Source organism: Leptonotus elevatus, chromosome 10 (genome assembly GCF_054856555.1).
Source record: "Leptonotus elevatus isolate MCC_2025b chromosome 10, RoL_Lele_1.0, whole genome shotgun sequence".
In the NCBI taxonomy this organism is placed as follows: domain Eukaryota; kingdom Metazoa; phylum Chordata; class Actinopteri; order Syngnathiformes; family Syngnathidae; genus Leptonotus; species Leptonotus elevatus.
In genome coordinates this window covers 10,003,980-10,023,706 of record NC_141248.1, presented here as the reverse complement: position 1 = coordinate 10,023,706, position 19,727 = coordinate 10,003,980, and the positions used below count along the sequence as shown (strand labels likewise).

Sequence of the window (19,727 nt, the reverse complement as noted above, 5' to 3'; positions counted from 1 at the left end):
TCTTCATTTGCTCCATCATATGATGGAAAAATCATGAGCTTAAAAGTTCATTGAAACATGGCTGCCAAATTGAAGAAAGCTGCAACCACATAGCTTTGGAAGTCCGATAAGATAGTATAGATGTACAATACATAACGCTAAAATGTTCTTTTGTGTCTTTTATCTTTTCTGATGTCAAACAAATAATTTCACTCTACAACGAAAATAAAGAAATTGGCCTCACTGTTATAATACTTTTGGGAGTGGTATGTACAGTATATTTTCACAGTAAGAGAGTACATTTGACTCTATTTCGAGTGGGACCAAATAGACTCAGTTTTAGAGTAATATTTACACTTGGAAGAGAGTAAAATAAAGAATTTGAAAAAAAAAGTCATTTAAAAGTTGAGGAACGAACTCACAATCTTCAGTTTGGGAGACCAAAAACATTTTGGAGTTAGGAAGATTGCAGCTGACATGAGCGATATATTAACAGAAAGCAGGAGCTGTGTGGCTCAGGGAGTAAATCGGCTGTCTACCAAGCTGAAGGTCATGAGTTCGTTCCTCAACCCTTGAGTGACTTTTATTTTATATCTTTTTTCAACTCTTTATTTTACTCTCTTCCAAGTGTAAATTTTACTCTAAAACGGTGTCTATTTGGTCCCATTCTAAATAGAGTCTATCATATGATATGATAATACGTCTACAGTCACAAGCATGTGAATTTTGTTTAAATCCAGAGGTGGGTTTTTTTCAGGTTGTCTAAAATTCTTTCGGCTCATGAATCATTATCAGGTGACCAACCCCTCTCTGTGTTTGCCCTCCTCACTGTCCCAGTGATGAGTCCGATACCACAGGATAAGCGGGTGTCCAAGGGCTTAAATGGAGACTTGTACTTTTCCAACGTCATGGCCCAAGATGCTCAGAATGACTACAGCTGCAGTGCTCGCTTCCTCTTCACGCACACCATCCAGCAAAAGAACCCCTTCACTCTCAAAGTTCTTACAAGTGAGTGGACGACACGCAGCCATACCCCAAACCCACACAAGCCATGTTTTTTTTATTTTTTTTATTATTATTATTTTTTTAATTATTATTATTATTATTATTTTTAAAGAGCTCAGTATTTTTCATTCGGAAATGTCATCATCATTGCTCTCTATTTATTATTTTTTTTTTTTTTAAAAATATATATATATATATATATATATATATATATATATATATATATATATATATATATATACATATACATACACATATATATACATATATAAACATATATATATATATTTTTTTTCATCAACAAGCCATGTTGATAAAACATGTCATCATTTAAAACATTAGCAACAAGCTAATGCTGATGTGACGCACGCAGCCCTTTGGCCTTTGGTGTATATTTTGACAAGTGCCGCACACCAAAGCACCTCCTTTGGAATATCCATCTAGAGGTGATGACGTATTATGGCATGAGACGTATTTATCCTAGGAGCAAAATAAAAGCGTTTTTTTTTCCTTGATAGTATGTGACAGTTTTTCGTCAACCACCACACTGCAAGCGTTGTTATTTGACTATGTTGACTTTTGGTATATGCGTGAATGTCTGTGTTTGTGCATGCTTGTTCGTGTGTTTTCAGACGATCCTTATAATGACACCTCTTACAATGACAGTGACCCATATGGTGGTGAGTCACGATGTATGGACAGTTCAGTCTCCTGTCCAATTGTAACACGATTAGCACAATAAGCATCTTAAGTCATGCTTAATTCACCTACTGACCTCTCTGACTAAACATCAGTGTTAATTTACCATACTAACATTTTTTGAATCTTGTAAATGATGTCACAGGCCTAAATAGGACCTTTTTTTTTTGTCATTTGCCCAAAGTCAGCTGGGATAGGCTTCAGCTCACCCTCATCCCTAATGAGGAGTAGATTGGATGGATTGATAGAAATTTCTTGTTTGAACTAAAACATGAGACTAATACATTTGAGACATTCATTGACTTTGCTAACAGTTTGATCATCTTATCAGACTGAATGAGTCCTGTTGTAGCTCATTTTCCAAATCACAAATCTCAATCATTCACATTTTCCCTGTCAAGTAGTCTAACTTCTTAAAACCTTATGGATTAATTGCATCTTAATTCCTGTTGAAAATGTTTTTCTTCTCTTTTTTTTTTGTGCAGTTAATTAAAAAAAAAAAAAATAGTGTACTGAGCAGACAGGACAGATATGTGTGTACCACTATCACACGTTGTGTTAAAATTTCCAGTTCCTGGGTCTTCATAATAGTTTTCTTTTTTGCCATGGCAGCTTTCTGTGGTGGCATCACAAAAAAATACAAACCGCTTCTGGAATTAATCTTTATTGAAAACTAAAAACAGTTGGGTCAAAAATAACCCAACTATGGGTAAAAAATGGACCGATCCTCTACTTGTGTCAATTTGAACCAACTTTCTGGGTTGTTTTATACAAAATGACCCAATTATTTGACCCAAGTAAAGGATCTGACCAATATTTATGAGTTGTTAAACTAAAAAAACAATTTCTTGACTCAATGTTGGGTCAAATTGACCCGTAATGTTGATTGGTCCATTTTCGATCCATCATTGGGTTACTTCTGACTATTTTTTTAGAGTGTATGCGCATAAACTATGCTTGTACTGTCACAATAATTGCTGACGTCTTATGTGATATAACATATTTTGACAGTTTGATGACCACATTTTTGTGATTACAGAGGAATATTTAATTAGTCTATATAGTCATCATAGTACTTAAAGAAGTAGTATCTAATCAATGATGACTATTTGGATGTACTGTATACTCGGAAAGGCATATTCGATACCTATTTAAAATTCTACTCACATTTAGGATATTGTTGCCTGAGTACAAAGACAGCACATTTGTTGCTTGATCTGCTGGGCAAACCTGGCATCAGCTACAGTATTTTACCTACTTGCTATACTGTAGGCCTGCGTCTCCCTCCCGCCATGTCAGACGTTGCTTAATGTGTTTAACTTCTACAAAAGGCCTGACAGCTTAAAAAGCCAACTTGTTGAGACAAAGGTTCTCTTTGAAAGACTTTTTTTTTGGCAAGCTTGGCTTGGCAAAGCGGAAAAAGGAGCCTGTTCTTTAAGTTTAAGAAACAAATAAAAACGTATCAAATGAATGATTTAAAATATTCTTCGTTGTGACGCCACGCTAATGTCATCACAGATTAGAAAAAAAAATAGGACAGGTTTTACTGGCTGTTCTCTTTAAGCCTTCAATGACAATCTCTGCCACCTCTGTTCCCTTGGCAAACATAAAGGAAGATCGATGGCCCTGTTGTTGCGGTTTCTGCTTCTCCTAATGTCTTCCTGTGAGGGAAGCCAGAGAGTGTCGAACCCATTTACTGGCCGCAGTGACCTCAGCAGGCTGGAGAGAGCGACAATGCCTTGCGGAAATGGAATACAGCCATTAGGAAATGATCAGAATTATAGCGTTCTATCTAGGTGGCAGTTGCTATAAAGAGAACATTAAGCTCCAGAGTGGACAATGTGGCGTACTTTAAAGAACCTGTAATACTTTTGTATTTAATCGTGAATAGGTTCGAATGTGTTTAAATTCCCCTATTTTCTTCATTTGTAGGCCGTAAAGTGGCCGAGTCCACGCCAACCTTCCTCTTACCAGCGGGGAGTGAGAGCTCCAAGATGGTGCTGAGAGACGAGCAATTGATGCTGGAGTGTATTGCTGCAGGACTGTGAGTTCGCAGATACTTTTCAAATTATAACAAAGATTATGTTAATCATAATAATGCATTTAATTAATTGATTGGCTTCTATAATTCTTTTGAGGGTTCGGTGCACACCATTGTCATAATTGTGAATGGAATACAATGACATCCGCCACACTTCCCATTCGATCAAATTAATTCAGCAAAGTTGCGTTACACTAACTGCTCCAATAGTTAGAGGTGGTTCCAGCAGGTGAAATGTTTATTTGAATTTCAGCAACCAAATTGTCTGGTGCTCCAGGCGCATCAAAGGATGCCGGAACTGCCAGCCTGGCGCAGAGCCAAGTTCTCAAACAGGCAAAATGAGGCTTGCACTGGCACAAAAATCAAGTTGCGCTAGTTTTCATTGGACATCTTTATGAATGGTTACATTCTGCATGTTGCTGTACAGCCTTGTCATTACAGGGACATTCAGTGATCTAGTGTTGAACTAATAATTCATTCATTTAAAATATCGACTGTTTATTTCAATAGTATGCACACAAAAAAGTATCGCATAAGCATAAAAATCATTAATTATATTACATGGCTGGAGTCTCACCTTACTAGAGATGCCATGTTTCACCGCCATCTTCCTGCTACGGATGCCCAAAGGACAACTTCACAAATGTAATTAGCCCGGGTGGCATTGCATCGAGTGTCGAACCCAATGGGTCGGCCGCAATTAGGGCCTGCAGGAGGTGGTCACTAACTTCCGTGATGCGGGACCGTCGCTTGTCACTTTTGTCTTTGTCTTTGTCCTTGCAAGCTTTTACTAGCTTTTTTTTTACTAGCTCCTCCCACTAGCTGCTCTTGTTAGCCACTCCAGCCTATGGCTCCGACTAACTCCCGCTAGCTGCTCTGGCTAATTCCACTTGCTTGGTCTTTCTGCATCGCTCGCGGGCTTCACAACGGCTGCCAAGTCGCCGTCGCACGCCGAGATGCTCGTTTTCTCACACAAAATAAAAATTGGTGGTAGGCTCGCGAAATGTGGTCTCTCTGAGCCACCGTAGTGTGCATGCTCCTGCATGCTTCTAATGCTATTCTTTGACCACTAGATGGCACTGGGGATCACTGAATATCCCTTTAAATGCTCTCTTACTGTAACGGTACTGTATCGTACTGTACTGTACGATTTGGTTTTGGTTTATTGAACATTGAACATGCAATACAACATATAAAATAAAGGTGAAAGAAAAGGAAAAGAATTATCAGCAAAGTCAGAATTCATATGTGAAAAGAGAGTATGAAGAAGTACAATAACTTATCTAGTCCTACCCCCTGCTAACTTATATCATGATAATATGCTATATTTAATAATATATCATTAAAATAGAAAAAAAATAGGGGTAACATTTGAAAATAAACAGAACATGCACTGTACAAATATAATGTAAGTTATAAACGCTTACGCAAAAAAAGTAAAGTAAGGTTCACACCATGACAAGCTCCCCTGCTTGAACGAAATATTGATGACATTTTTGGGGATGTATTTATCCTAAAATAAATATATGTATGCGTATAAATATAGATACAAATGCTGTATATAAATAAGTGTTAGCAGGCCATAATAAATACATCCAGTACTTGCTGTACATGTGTTGATCTGTGTGCATGTCCTCACTTATAGCCCCACACCATCCATCAAATGGTTTAAGAAGGGTGGTGAGCTGCCAGGACGGAAAGTGAAGTTTGAGAATTATAACAAGACAATGAAGATTATCAACGTGTCAGAGGAGGATGCGGGGGAATACGTATGCATGGCCAACAATCATTTAGGTAGCATACGTCACTCCATTTTCGTTCAAGTCAAAGGTGAGTCAATTACAAACGGGTGATTTCTGACTGCTTTAGCCGCAATATACAGTACAGCCTGAACCTGAGTTTGCGCGATCTGCGTTCCACAGCGGCCCCTTACTGGCTGGACAAACCAACTAACCTGGTGCTCGCACCAGAAGAGAATGGGCGCCTGGTGTGTCGGGCAAATGGCAACCCGAAACCGAGCATCCAATGGCTGGTTAACGGCATCCCTATAGACAGTAAGTACTGCCTCAAGTTCAGGTTTGTAACCACTGAGGTCACATTTCTTGAAGGGTTTTCTAATTAGTTGTGTAACACAATTCACACTAAATGACACTAAATCCAACCAGCTAAAACATTCATAATAATTCTCGTTCTCTATGATTTCCCTCGCCCATTCTTCCAAGGCTCTGTGCCTGATCCGAGTCGACATCTGATGGGCGACACCATTATCTTCCGCACAGTGCAGATGGGAAGCAGCGCAGTCTACCAATGCAATGCCTCGAACCAGCACGGTTATCTTCTGGCCAATGCCTTCGTCAGTGTCATTGGTGAGACATACGAGAAGAGGGTGGCGTGCAATTTAAACGGTTGATGAATTGACTCTTTGCCAGTTGGTGTCACCATAGAACAATCTGTGTAGTAATGAATACGAAGGTTGTGTGTGTGTGTGTGTGTGTGTGTAACATGATGCTAATGCTAATGCTGTTTGGTCTCTAGTTTTTGCACGATGAATGGATGTTGGTGGAATGCACATGAAAAAAAAAGAAGAAAAAAAGAAAACAACGTTTTTGCCTCATACTCATGACTCTATTTTAGTGAGTGACCAAATAGACTCAGTTTTAGAGTAGGTTAAGATTTACACTAGGAAGGAGTAAAATAAAAAACTGAAAACAAAAAAGTCACTCAAGGGTTGAAGAAATAACTCAAGGCCTTCAGCTTGGGATACACATTATATGTGTGATGATAAACATTACCACCTGAGCTATGCCCCTCCTACTGTTTTATTTTCTCCAAGAGACCAGAGACATCGTTTTTGGTCTCTTGGAGGAAGATTCCATGGAATCATGGAATCAGCTGGAGCTGACACGAGCGATAGACTAACAGAAAGCAGGAGCTGTGTGGCTCAAGGAGTAAATCGGCTGTCTCCCAAGCTGAAGGACGTCAGTTTGTTCCTCCAACCTTAAGTCACTTTTATTTTTTATTTGTTCCAATTCTTTATTTCACTCTCTTCCAAGTGTAAATATTACTCTAAAACTGAGTCTATTTGAGTCAAATTTACTCTACAGAATGTACTGTGTACTATTGACACACCATTTTAGGGGTACACCAAAAGGAAAAAAAAAGTAATATTCCAGCGCAGTAGAGAAACCTTAATTCTTTCTGAGGAATGGAAACAGTAGTTAGTTTGATGGCCCAAAACATTTTATTGATTGTTAAACATATTCAAATGTAATTGGTAAAAAGCCTTATAGTTTTTATTTGTCTGTCTATCTATCTATCTATCTATCTATCTATCTACGACATGAAATAATAATAATAATAAAAAACATTGTCTATTTAGATATGCGTCCAATGATGCTTGGCCCGAAAAATCAACTGATAAAAGTCATTGAGAACAACCGCACCTTTCTGGACTGTCCCTTCTTCGGTTCCCCTTTTCCAGAATTACGCTGGTAAGCATGTGTAAAAAGAATCACATAAATGTTTTTGAACTGAATTAAATGTACATATTTTTTTTGTAACTTTTCATTCCAGGTTTAAGAACGGACAGGGCAGCGGCTTGGACGGCGGACATTACCGTGTCTACGTGAACGGCACACTGGAGATCAAACGTGCCAGAGCAGAGGATGAGGGCACCTACACCTGCGTGGCCAGCAGCATTCTGGGCATGGCCGAAAACCAGGTCCGCCTGGAGGTCAAAGGTCAGACACAACCTCTGCGCAGGATTCAGCCACAATATCACGCTCTTACAACGAATTTCTCTCATTCTGTAACTGAGGTTTTTCTGCTGCATTGAATCACGTGTGAACTCTTTCACTGTGCCAAACAGCTGACCCTGCTGAGTAAAACACATAGTTTGTGCCTTCTGTGCTGTTTCTGAAAAGGTCATTAAGTGCCTCGTTTTTTTTCCCACCCTGATATTCAGATTGCACATATGCCGTATGTACAGATATAATTATACTAGACACACAGTAAATTTTTTCATTTCAGTGTTCATTTTGTCAAGTCAAATGGCTTTTATTTAGACCAAACTGTACAAGCAGGTGAGTTCACGCACACATTCATTCATTAAAACAGAAGGAGTTGTTTTACACACTTTGGTTTTAGGCTAGCAAACAAGTAGTTAGGTTTTAGTTGAATAAACTTGTATTTTTTGTTACCCTAAAGTAGTTAGTTTTTCAGAAAGTACTTGATTATTGGGATGAGCACTATAGTGAAATCAATTGTTATAAAAGGACTCAATTGTATGCATGTGTCCCTCTTGAAATTCACTCTTCCTTAGAGCCGAGCCGCATCGTTCGTGCCCCCGAACACCAGTCAGCCATCAGAGGTTCCACAGCTCGTTTTGACTGTAAAGTCAAGTTTGATCCCAGCCTGCCTGTCACTGTGACTTGGACAAAAGATGACAAGCCGATCCATCTAGGATGGAGGTACCATGGGTTGTAGTATTTTATGTATTTATTTGTACTACAAATAAATGTTGATTAAAATAATATTTTTTAAAAAGGCATGATTGACATTAAAGCCGCCCTATGTAACAATTTGCACCAAAATAGCCTTTTTATTAGATAATTTATGACTGAAACATTTTCTAATTAGCAGATCAACACCTTAGCTGTTCACAATGGTTACTCCTGCAAGCCTCTGGCCAATAGTTGTCAGACTGGGTTCGGGTTTGAATGTCCCGCCCTCTATCTGTGGATGTGACGTCATGTGTACATTGTGTACGTGTAGAAGGGAGCGTGCAATTTCAATTTCCGGCCACATGTGGCAGTAGCGATTCAAAATTCAATTTCCTGCATTGGGCAGCATTAAATTATTCAGTACTCGAACACAATAGCATAACTATATTATTATACTGGTTTATTTTAATAATGATATAAAGTATCAGTATCATGACATTTATTTATTAATCAAACAATTTTTCTACAAATGACGTCTGCTGTGATACATTTTGATGATGAAGTCTGTTATAGTCACAATTAGAGAAAATATGGTATTATTTTTCATTTTTCAATCACACTCTATCTTTGTATTCTACTTCATTTCCCCCCCAAAATGTGTCCCAAAAAATGTTTCCTGAAATATGTTATGCATTTATGACTATTCTGATTAATAGTAAAGCCTAAGTAAAGATGGCATGCTATATAAAGACTTATCCATTGTCATTCATTTCTGACCAGGCTGAGGAAAGATGAGGAATCACTGACCATCCCAAACATCAACGAGGGAGATGAAGGAACTTACACTTGCACTGTTAAAACAGAGATTGACCAGGACTCAGCATCAGCCCGTCTCACTGTGTTAGGTACACTCACATATTGCGCACAGTCATGTTGAACGACAACAACAACACTGTGGGGGACTCCGTTAAACTTTGAATACAGAATAGATGGACTGACAGACAGACACGCACACAAAGCCTTTCTTTCACGCATTTGTTGCATGATGCAAGTATTGTTACACACTAATATTGCATAGTGTTCTTTAACTTTCCTTTAACTTTGCATGTATCCAATTAAACGATATTGTGTGTGCTTTGTAAGTATTGCAGTAAAATTTAACGTTGTGTGTCTTAGACCAGCTTTTAAAAATTTGAGACATTTGCATTGATGGCCGCATCTCACTCCCAGGAATTATATGTAATATTTTCCAGAGATATACTGTATTATATTAAAATAAAAATATTATATGGGGCTTAATGGTTGTCGCTTGTTGGGCACAAGTATGAAAGGTTTTGTCACATTCCTGGCATTAATTTGAAATCATGAATTCAAATGTGTCAAATGTCTGAAACTAATGCTTATTTACATGTACTTTGCACCAAATCACTTCTGTTAATAACAATTGTGCTTCCATTAATTCTGATTAGCAGACTCATTTGCAAACTCTAACCACTATACCCATTTCCTGGTCCTTGACCCCGTCTTACAGAAGAAGCCTCCCTCAACCCCTCAGTTTCTAGTGCCTTGCCTCCAGGTAACATACAACTTAGGTGGATTTTCTTCCCATTCTTGCGTTTCATGACTGCTTTGCCTTATTTGATCTACTTCACTATTCACACGTGCCTCTTTTGTACAGTATTGCAATCATCACTTACAATTCACATATTTTGATGTGACTGCATTCCGTACTTATTTTACATATGCCTGCCTCCTGTTCAACTTGTTCAACTCATCATTCCAACTCAATGTGTTTCGCTAGTTCACTAGTATATACATTAGTTTAAAAGGAACTCCGATGAAATATATGCACAAATCACTTATCACTTAGGAACACTACGGAGGCTTACCTTGCTTTCTTTATATACATTCCCTATGCACTGAATACGCTGTGACGTAAATAACAATGGTGGTGTACGTCCAAATAAAGTTTTCACAAAATATATTAAAAAACAAGTAAAATGATTTTTGAAATATTTATCTCACAGTTATGTTAGTAACAACCAAATAAATAATATAGAGCAAACTTGTCATGACAGTCGGGTTCCTTTTAAGTTCAAGCTATTTTGATTATTGTTAGGATATGCACTCATCTTATAGTTTTAAACATAAAGTACCTATGAAGTGTTCTTTAAGATCTTGTTTCCTTCCAGACCGCCCAGACTCTCCTATGGATCTAGAGCTTTCAGATCCAGCCGCTCGGAGTGTTCGCCTCACGTGGATCCCTGGAAATGACCACAGAAGCACCGTGACAGGTTACTTACTATATACAAATATACACATACACGACCGCACGCATGTTGGATCTACATTTTTAGTGGGGACATCTCATTGACATAATGCATTTCCATGATTTCCTAGCCCCTTAACCATCATAACTGATGGCCTAATCCTAACCCTCAAAAAGATACTTGACTCATTGAGCCATTTTCACCAGTAACAAGTTAATATTTTGTCCAGAATGAATTAGATTTTTCATGGCTCAGTTTGCTGACCAAAAACAGAAAACAGGTGAGCCATGATTGGTCGTTACCTACTTCCTCAGCACAGGTGATGTCATCTTCATTCAACAGCAAGTGGAAAAATTAGTATTTAAAGGTATTGTATATGAAAAATAATGAAGTTACCACATTCATTCTTGACAAAATATTAACTTTTTTACTGCTGAAAATGACTCAATGAGTCAAGTATCCCTTTAACCTAACCCCAACCAAAACCCAATTCCAACCTAAACTCTAAAACCCAAGTTTTGACCCTCAAAAAGAGATCTGAACTAATGGGGACCACCAAAATGTCCCCACAAGGACACGTAGTCCCCACAATGATAGTGAAAACCGAGAAAATGGTCCCCATGATGTGATATAAACCCGCCCACACAAACACACTCTGATGGCTCGTTTTAGCAAAATGTTTTGTACAATTAGCTGAAAATAAGAGGCTTATAAAGCCTTCACAATGTGCGACCCTACCCACATTTGACTCTCTGATTTACCTCTCAGCCACCCTTCCCCAATGATGGATGGAAATGTGTATTTTTTGCTTAATCCAACAAGTGCTGTAATGACGAATTAACATATCTTCACTGGTAGCGTTACTTGAGTTGAATTTTATGTTTTGCGCTTTCAGAGTTTTTGGTCCAGTTTGAGGAGGACCGCTGGGAGCCAGGTAGATGGCAGGACCTGGCCACCTATCCTGGAGACCTCAACTCCGTCATTCTGCAGCTCGCGCCCTATGTCAACTACCAGTTCAGAGTTATCGCCATTAATGCAGTGGGCCAGAGTGCAGCGAGCCAACCCTCACCAAAATACCAAACCAGTAGCGCTGGTGAGTAGCATCCTGCTTGCTAATCCGCCTATGAAAACTGTATCTAAAAAATGTAACAGCAAGCTAAAACATCACTGTATATTCACCAAGAGGTTCACAAATCACCTCTACCTGCTATAAATATTATACTGTATGTGTTATTCTTTGATGGTAAGGAGATGATGTTATATTTCACATAAAGCTCCTGATGTCATACCGAGAGGCCTCCGAGGCTGGGGCTCAGAGAAAGACAACATGGAGATCACTTGGGAGGTAAGTTATGTGCTTGGTAGGCATTAATAGTTATCCTGTGTGATTCGTGTACCATATCCAACCCCTTTATACACTAAATCTCGTAATCACATCCTGTAAACTGTTACCTTAACCCCCCCCCCCCCCCCCCCCACACACACACACACATCATTTGTGTTGTTTTGATTCGTATATTATTAACAGTTCGGCAGTAGCAACAATGCAAGCAGCAGTTTTACTAGGTAATGACATTTTTCTGTAACATGGTCGCAACATTGCGGTTTTCATTAGTCAGAGGTGGCAAATCCAGGTTCAGAAAGTAAATACCCTGCCACAGTTTGGCTTTAGCCCCTGGTGCTAGCTAGCTAGCTAGTGATAGAGTACAAGTATTTTTGTCCTCTTTTTTACATGTTCCAATAAATCAGAGATGAGATTATTGTGAAGAGGTTCCTTGCAAGGTTTATTCAGAAATTTCTGATAACACAATTGAAGTCACCCAAGCAGTGATCCGTTCAAAGTGTGTCTCAAATCAAGCACACGGCACATTTATTGAAAAAACAGGAAATCGCCTCTCCCCTCCCTCATCAAGTTCCCGTAGGTGCAAAACCCAGATTAGACTTCGACAGCAGTATCCTAGCTCGTCCTTGGACTTCTATTGAACGAACAGAAAGTCCTCAAACTCTACTCCCTTAGATAAAGAAAAGAAACATTAATTTTCTCTTTTCCAGGCAAGAGAAGATAGATAAAAGAAAAGAACAAAAGCATTATACATCAAGCTATATTGAGTTAACATAATTACACCTACATCTACACAGCTATAACTAAATTCAAAACAGTTAAAATATAAAATGAAACAGTAAAAATGTTAACACTAGCTAGCTCCTTAGTAGGTAAACGAGCTCCATGGGAGCTAGCTAGCTAGCACCTGAGGCTAAAGCCAAACTGTGGCAGGGTTTTTACTTTCTGGACCTGGATTTGCCACCTCTGCAAATAGTGTTTACGTATTTCAGCTACTTTTGTGTTCACATCGAGTGGTGGCCTCCAAATAAATTACTTTTCCCTAGGCAGTTCTAAACGTTAAACAAACTTAAATGAAGCTCTTCTGTTTTGACGTAAAGTACCGATCTTCCTGATGATGCCCGCCCCAGTTGGTAGACAAAAATATACTTTTGGGCATATTTCTACATTGAGCAGCTTAGAACAATGAATTTTATATTTTCTAACTAAATAATGCTAAATTTAATTTTGGAGTAGATAGATAGATAGATAGATAGATAGATAGATAGATAGATAGATAGATAGATAGATAGATAGATAGATAGATAGATAGATAGATAGATAGATAGATAGATAGATAGATAGATAGATAGATAGATAGATACACATTTTTCAAGTCGATAGTCCAACAACGATTATTGATACCAGTATCTTGAAAATATTTACTTTCCATTCACGTTTATTTCTTCAGCCCCTGCTTGATCTGGAGAAAAATGGCCCTAATCTGCACTACAGTGTGTTGTGGAGTCGGAAAGATTCTGGTGGGGTGTGGAATAATGTGACCATAACAGGGACCAAACACGTTGTCCACAACACCGAAACCTATGTGCCATATGAGATTAAAATCCAGGCAAGGAATGATCTTGGAGCAGGACCAGAGTCTAATGTGGTAATTGGATACTCAGGAGAAGACAGTAAGTTGATCCACGCTAAGTCCCAACTCTGAGTTTTCCACAATCGGCTAGGTTGGCTTTAAGCCTTTCTTTAGACCTCATGTTTCATTTAATACTACTGTCTATGTGTATTCTTCTTCCATTTGTTGTAATTTAACGTGTATGTTTTTGAGAAGTTCTTAATAGTACATTTTTATTATTCAAGTCAGAAGTAACTTAACTACAGGGCTGTAACCCAAAAGATGTTTTCTATTGTGAATTAAAAAAAACCCCACAAAAAACATTTTAGGTCCTTCATTTTTGTGATTATTTTTTTTTTGTATCTGTAGAACCTACCAGCGCCCCTTCCGAGCTGCGCATTTCAAAGGTGGACAGTACCAAAGGAAACATCCACTGGAAGCCTGTGAACCAGGACTCAGTCCGGGGAGAATTTAAAGAGTACAGAGTGAGGATGGCAGCAATTCAATGAGAGCGGACAATTCTGACAATCTCTTCTCTTTTGCAATCCCAAACCTTTTAAATCCCCCGTTCTCTGCATCTCGTCCCTCCTAGCTGTACTACTGGCGTGAGGGCAGTCATGTCCCTGGTCTGCAGTTTAGTAAGGACAACAAGACCAAAGGTTTCTACACCACCATGGCTGAGCCATCTGCCATCCTCAGTGACCTGGTGCCCTTTTCGCGGTACAAGATGTTTATGGTTGTAGCCAACAATCGTTACGAGGGTCCACCTAGCAACACTGTTGAATTCAGTACAAAGGAAGGAGGTAATGAATTTCAAAAATAATTTGCAAATTGTCTCCACATTATGTATACTTTACACATACATTAGTTGGTTGTATGGAATCCATTAAAGAACAATATCAAAATGGTTAATAGTGGGTTTAATAGTGGTTTCACTCAGATGGCCACCATGACTGTGAAACGGTATTTCATCACATTATAGTGTTACAACTATTGTTCAAGTTACCGTAAAAAGTGGTGTGGTAACAAAAGAATGAGTGCAGTATGTAAAATGTATTCTCTATTATAGAGATAAACCGATATGTTTTTTTAAGGCCGATGCCGATACCAATTATTAGTAGTCAAAGACGCCGATAATCGATATTTGGAGCCGATATTCATTTTCACTAAAAGGGAAAATATTGGCATCAAAATTTGGAAAAATGCAAACTCCAGCTCTTATTTTGTTTTTTTGTTTTTTTAAAGCATATGTTTATTGAACAACTTTTAGGGTTCGTTAAATTTTGGAGTAAAAAAAAAAATCTGTCAATAGACATCTTTGTTTTAAAAAATCTAAAAAAAAATGTTTAGTGTCAAATCACAATATATATATATGTAATATAAGCCGCTTTACAAATCTTCACATTTACCCACAATGGACAGCAGGGCCCACTCGGAGTAAATTAGGGTTCAGTGTCCTAGCCAAGGGACACTTCAAAAGTAGACAGTCGGAACCATTCGAATCGGTGAGCCTTCAGTCACTGGACAAACATTACCAACTCAAAATTTACTGTCTAACATTTAAACATTGAATGCATTTAATTGTCAACATACTTTTTGCGTATATATACTGTAAATGTAGCATCTTTATTTCAGTTGTGATGGTAACTACTGCAGTTTTGTAACCTTTTCAATATCTTATTTTTTTTGTGCAGTGCCCGATGCTCCCAGTTTTTTCAGGATCAAGCGAAGAGGTTTTGATTCCATTCACCTGGAATGGGACAAACCTCTGGAGCCAAATGGTCTTCTGATTGGATACCAGCTCAAATACCAAACAGGTTTAGCACCTTACTTTTCATATTTAAGTTTTACTTGTCAACATACAGTTTGTTTGTATTAATTGCATATTTGAAATCAGAACGAAAGTGTAAAACAGCTTTTTCATTATGTACACGCATGGACAAAATTGTTGGTACCCCTCAGGTGAAAAATAACTAGAGCTGCAAGCAGCTCCAATGGGCACTCTCATCTCTGGCCACATTGGGGTACTTTCACATAAAATGTAAAAGGTTGCATGGTCTAATGTGTGTGCAAAGTTTCATGTAATTAACAAATCGGAACAAGTTTGTTTTTAGCTGATACAAATTCAAAATAGTAACCGTATTTCAAACAGCTCTGTCTACTTCCGCCGCCGTCAATGTGAAGAAAATATGTTGTTCGTAGTATGTTATGGTGTAATTAAAAAGTAATATTGTAATCTGATCACATGACTGGGGAAAAATGTGGTCGATTTGCTCCCAAAAACATATAAATATGTTCTAGTTTTAATATTACCATGCTCCCAAAGACATATTTATACGTTTTTATGTTTGTTTGTTTTTAATGCTAGAGCATACAGAAGGCTTTGATACAGCTGCTGAATTGAAGAGAATGGTTGAAGGAATGGATGTTATTACAAAAACGGCCAGCAGGTGGCAGCAGAGTATAAGAGATCAACCAGGGCCATGTTGCAAAAAGCCCTTGTGAAACAGGTTTTTAAATAATAATGAAACTTAGCTATATTCTAATGTTAATTACTGCAAAACGGAAACAGATAGAAATATACTTTTTTTTCTTGATGAAAGAAGAGACTATAATCTTTATTTTGGTAGGTTCCATGTTTTTATAGCAATAGAGCACAATATTCTGTGGGCCTTGAAAAATCAGTCATAATCCAGTAAAACAGCCGGGAGCGAAGGGGGTTGCTTCAGTGAAAATGGCTGGGAGTGAATGAGTTAAATATGTTTTTTTTTGTTTCATTAACCAATGGGTACAAACAATTTTGCCCATGTGTGTATTTTTAGCTTTCACTCACGTGTGATTGTGTGTGTATGTGTGTACAGCCAATGGATCGAGAGAGGGTCGACCTCGTCTTGAGACTTTCCTTCCGAATGTAACCGACTTCACACTCCGTCTTCCTGATCGATCAACCCGCTACAATTTCTACCTATCAGCGCTCACCCAGGTGGGAGCAGGGGAGGTCTTTGTTGAGGAATCCCCCTTCTTTGCCAATGAAGGTTAGTGTTTCTCTGTGGTCTTGTCTGGTTTGGCTTACAACATCAAAGACATAACACCTGGCCTTATCTCTACACACTCTAAAAACAGTTGGGTCAACTATGGGTCAAAAATGGACCGATCCTCAACTTTGAGTCATGAAAATGGGTCTTTCAGCGCAAAACAACTCATAAATACTGGTCAGATCCTTTACTTGGGTCAAAAAATTGGGTCATTTTGTATAAAACAACACAGAGAGTTTGGTCAAATTAACCCACAAAGTGGATCGGCCCATTTTTGATCCATAGTGGAATTATTTTTGACCCAACTGCTTTTAGAGTTCACACTCTAGAAAATTCATTAACATATACAGATGAAGGTGCACCAGTGCATCAGTTTCTCATTTCCTGTGACAAGGACGCTACGAGTTCCTTTCTCTTTAAAAAAAAACGTGATTTTGCAACAAACTGTAGCGAAATCAAGTTCAGCTTAAAACTCATGACTGAGCGATCTGACAATAGTGATTCAATCAGAAACACTTGTGGACAGACTGAGGAAAGTAGGAAATACTGTAATCTTTCTAAAAAAAAATGACACGGCATTGTCTTGCTCTCCTTTTACTTTTCTCCCTGTTTCTACCTCATAAATCACAATTTGGTAAATTTCACGTTTTCAAAAATCTATACTTTTAGTCAGTCCATTGTTGACCAACCTAAAGTGTTGAAAATGCCTTGCTCTCTTTGATGATGCAATGTTAATGGTCGAGCAAACATCTTGGGGGTCTCATGAAAAGTGACGATTTTGGAGATACAAGGTTTTGGAGATATGATGGGATGCTCCCTGTAAAAAGGATCTTTTCCTGTACATTCGGATGCAACTTAACATCTGACGCTGAGAAGTCACCATGTGATTTTCGGCATCATCAGTTGTGGAGATGATCCGCATATCAAGGCTTGATGTTAGTGTTCATAAAAAAAAAGCATCTGTCATGCATCAAGAGGGCTTCCCCTTGTGTGAAGATATGCTGCAAGGCTATCATCATCAAGTGCTGTATTTGTGGTGAAATGTCATTTTAATAATAGATTTGAATGATTTGTTGTCAGTCTCTGCTGTAAATGTGGGCAAAACATACAATGAAACCCACACCCAAAGTCATACTTTCTTTTTGAGCATAGCATTTCTCTGTCTCTGACCTTGACACATAGGCCACAGGTCTCTTTGCCTCTGGATTTGTTATTTTTTTTGAGGCATCAGTGGAGTGTCCACTCAAACACTGTGTTGTGCTGTAGCAGCTCTCTGAGCCATTTTTATCCCAGAGAAAATTGATTATTCCCATAGCTTTCAAATCAATGGGGGCAGACATAATATTGCATTTTTAACTGATCAGATTCCACCATTTTACTTATCATTGTTATGACTTGTTATGACTTTTCAATCTGGTGGTAAACTAATAATTCATTCATTGAAAAAAAAACACTATTAAATTCAGTAATATGCCCAAATTTTTTTTATCTATCACATCAACGTGATTTTTTAATATAATTATATTGCTAATTACTAGGGGTGTGAATTGCCTAGTAGCTTGCGATTCGATCTGTATCACGATTCATAGGTCACGATTCGATTCGATATCGATTAATCCCAATACAAATTCATAAATCGATGATTGCGATTTTTTTTTTACTCTAATTTGGAAAATATTCATCAATAAACTTATACATGTACACTGTAAGATATGTATGAAAATGTACTTCATGCTGTGATCCACCGTATTTAACAAACAAACAAATCTTAAAGGCTTAATGTTCCATTAATATAACATTCTTCTGTAATTAAGACATTTTGTTGAATATTTCCATCAAAAATTGATCTTTAAAAATTTATTCGGCTGCATATTGAATCGATACGAGAATTGTGCGCTGTAATATCACGATATATTGCCGAATCAATTTTTTTTTAAACAATCCTACTAATTACATTACATAGGTTGCGTGCCTTCGGAAGCCTGACGTGTTGCCGCGATCTTTCTGCTACGGAACTTTGTGAACGTAGATAGCTTCTGATGGTGCTTGTGGCTAGCTTTTACTAGCTTCTCCGGCTAGCCATTCAAGCTAGTTTTTGCTCGCTTGCACACTCCAAATGCTGACTGGTAGTGTAACACTCTATTTTTGTGAGGTAGTTTATATTTGAAAGGGCAGCTCGTTCCAAAATTGCTTGTCAGAGCTGAAAGTTCATACTGAAAATACAGTCTGTAAAGTGTCTACCGCTGTTAGCTGATAAGCATGGTCCTCCTCCGTCGAAAACAAAACAAAAACAGCGACCCGTTCTCCTCCCTTTGTTGTGGAAAAAATGTCAGGCACTCTTAGTTTCCGTCGGGTGCTGCTAGCTTAGTATTAGATTCCTCGTCGGAGCAAAAGTTCAACTTTACCAACTGCGGAAAGTCCACAAACAGCTGCCAGCAGTGTAACACTCTGTTTCCGTGAAGTAGTGAGTGTTGCAGTTCCAAGCGGAGATCGTGGGGAAAGAACAGAAAACAATTCTGCAAAGAAGAGTGGTCCGAAATTCCTCCATAACGGTGTGAAAGACTCAAAAAGAAGAAAAAAGAAGAAAAATTAATAAAGAGGATTAGAAGATAGAGAGAGAAAAAGTGGCAGGATTCTGCCTTTAATCTTTTCTTTTAATTCTGTTTTCTCAGAATTGTGAAAAAGTGAGAATTCTGAGAATAAAGTCAGAATTCTGACTTTATTTAGTGCCACTATTATTCTCACTTTTAAGTCAGAATTCTGAGAATAAAGTGAGAATCCTGCCAAACTTTTTTTCTCTCTTCACTGACTGTAAACTAATAAAAAACAAACAAAACAAACAAAAAAAAAAAAAAATATATATATCTATACATATATTTTTTTATGCAAATAGGCAAATCCGCTGGCTCGAACTGTGAGTATGAGAGTGTCCGCTGTATTCTTACAACCTGGTCCTGACAAACTGTTGCACTGATGCATGCTGAGACTGACAATAATAAAAAATATTTAATTCCACTTGATCTTACATTTTTTTAATTTAATGAAGTCTTATTTCATACTTTGGCTTCTTGTGAAGAGGGTCTTCTGTGGAAAATGCTTTTACAGGTTCCGATTCATTAATACTTAAAGGCTATGAAAGAAAATATTGACCTATGCTTATCATCCAAGAAACCATCCACAAATCCGAACACAACTTAAGGACCACTCCGATCAGTTCCAACAAATGGGTCTCGTCTTAAAACTGGAATACAGTGTTCCCTCGCTATAACGCGTTTCACCTTTCGTGGCCTTGCTGCTTTGCG

General features: G+C 38.1%; 1 protein-coding gene across 17 annotated transcripts in view; it reads left to right on the top strand.

Moving 5' to 3' along the window:
- nfasca (neurofascin homolog (chicken) a) overlaps positions 1 to 19,727 on the top strand; it is a 121,523-nt gene that overhangs the window by 69,491 nt on the left and 32,305 nt on the right. For 13 of the 17 annotated variants that reach the window (XR_015096387.1, XR_015096384.1, XR_015096385.1 and 10 more), the window contains 18 exons: positions 817 to 987; positions 3,616 to 3,727; positions 5,370 to 5,554; positions 5,647 to 5,778; positions 5,947 to 6,090; positions 7,104 to 7,215; positions 7,298 to 7,464; positions 8,046 to 8,193; positions 8,947 to 9,071; positions 9,698 to 9,742; positions 10,359 to 10,460; positions 11,332 to 11,529; positions 11,711 to 11,781; positions 13,229 to 13,451; positions 13,760 to 13,875; positions 13,983 to 14,193; positions 15,085 to 15,207; positions 16,252 to 16,425. Coding sequence is in view for 13 of the 17 variants with exons in the window: in XM_086088060.1 (XP_085944186.1) it covers positions 817 to 987; positions 3,616 to 3,727; positions 5,370 to 5,554; positions 5,647 to 5,778; positions 5,947 to 6,090; positions 7,104 to 7,215; positions 7,298 to 7,464; positions 8,046 to 8,193; positions 8,947 to 9,071; positions 9,698 to 9,742; positions 10,359 to 10,460; positions 11,332 to 11,529; positions 11,711 to 11,781; positions 13,229 to 13,451; positions 13,760 to 13,875; positions 13,983 to 14,193; positions 15,085 to 15,207; positions 16,252 to 16,425 (2,559 nt within the window). In the remaining 4 variants the exon portion in view is untranslated. Of the gene's footprint in view, positions 1 to 816; positions 988 to 1,616; positions 1,665 to 3,615; positions 3,728 to 5,369; positions 5,555 to 5,646; positions 5,779 to 5,946; positions 6,091 to 7,103; positions 7,216 to 7,297; positions 7,465 to 8,045; positions 8,194 to 8,946; positions 9,072 to 9,697; positions 9,743 to 10,358; positions 10,461 to 11,331; positions 11,530 to 11,710; positions 11,782 to 13,228; positions 13,452 to 13,759; positions 13,876 to 13,982; positions 14,194 to 15,084; positions 15,208 to 16,251; positions 16,426 to 19,727 lie in introns of all 17 variants that reach the window. The other 4 variants (XM_086088071.1, XM_086088065.1, XM_086088072.1 and 1 more) reach the window with 3 other exon arrangements.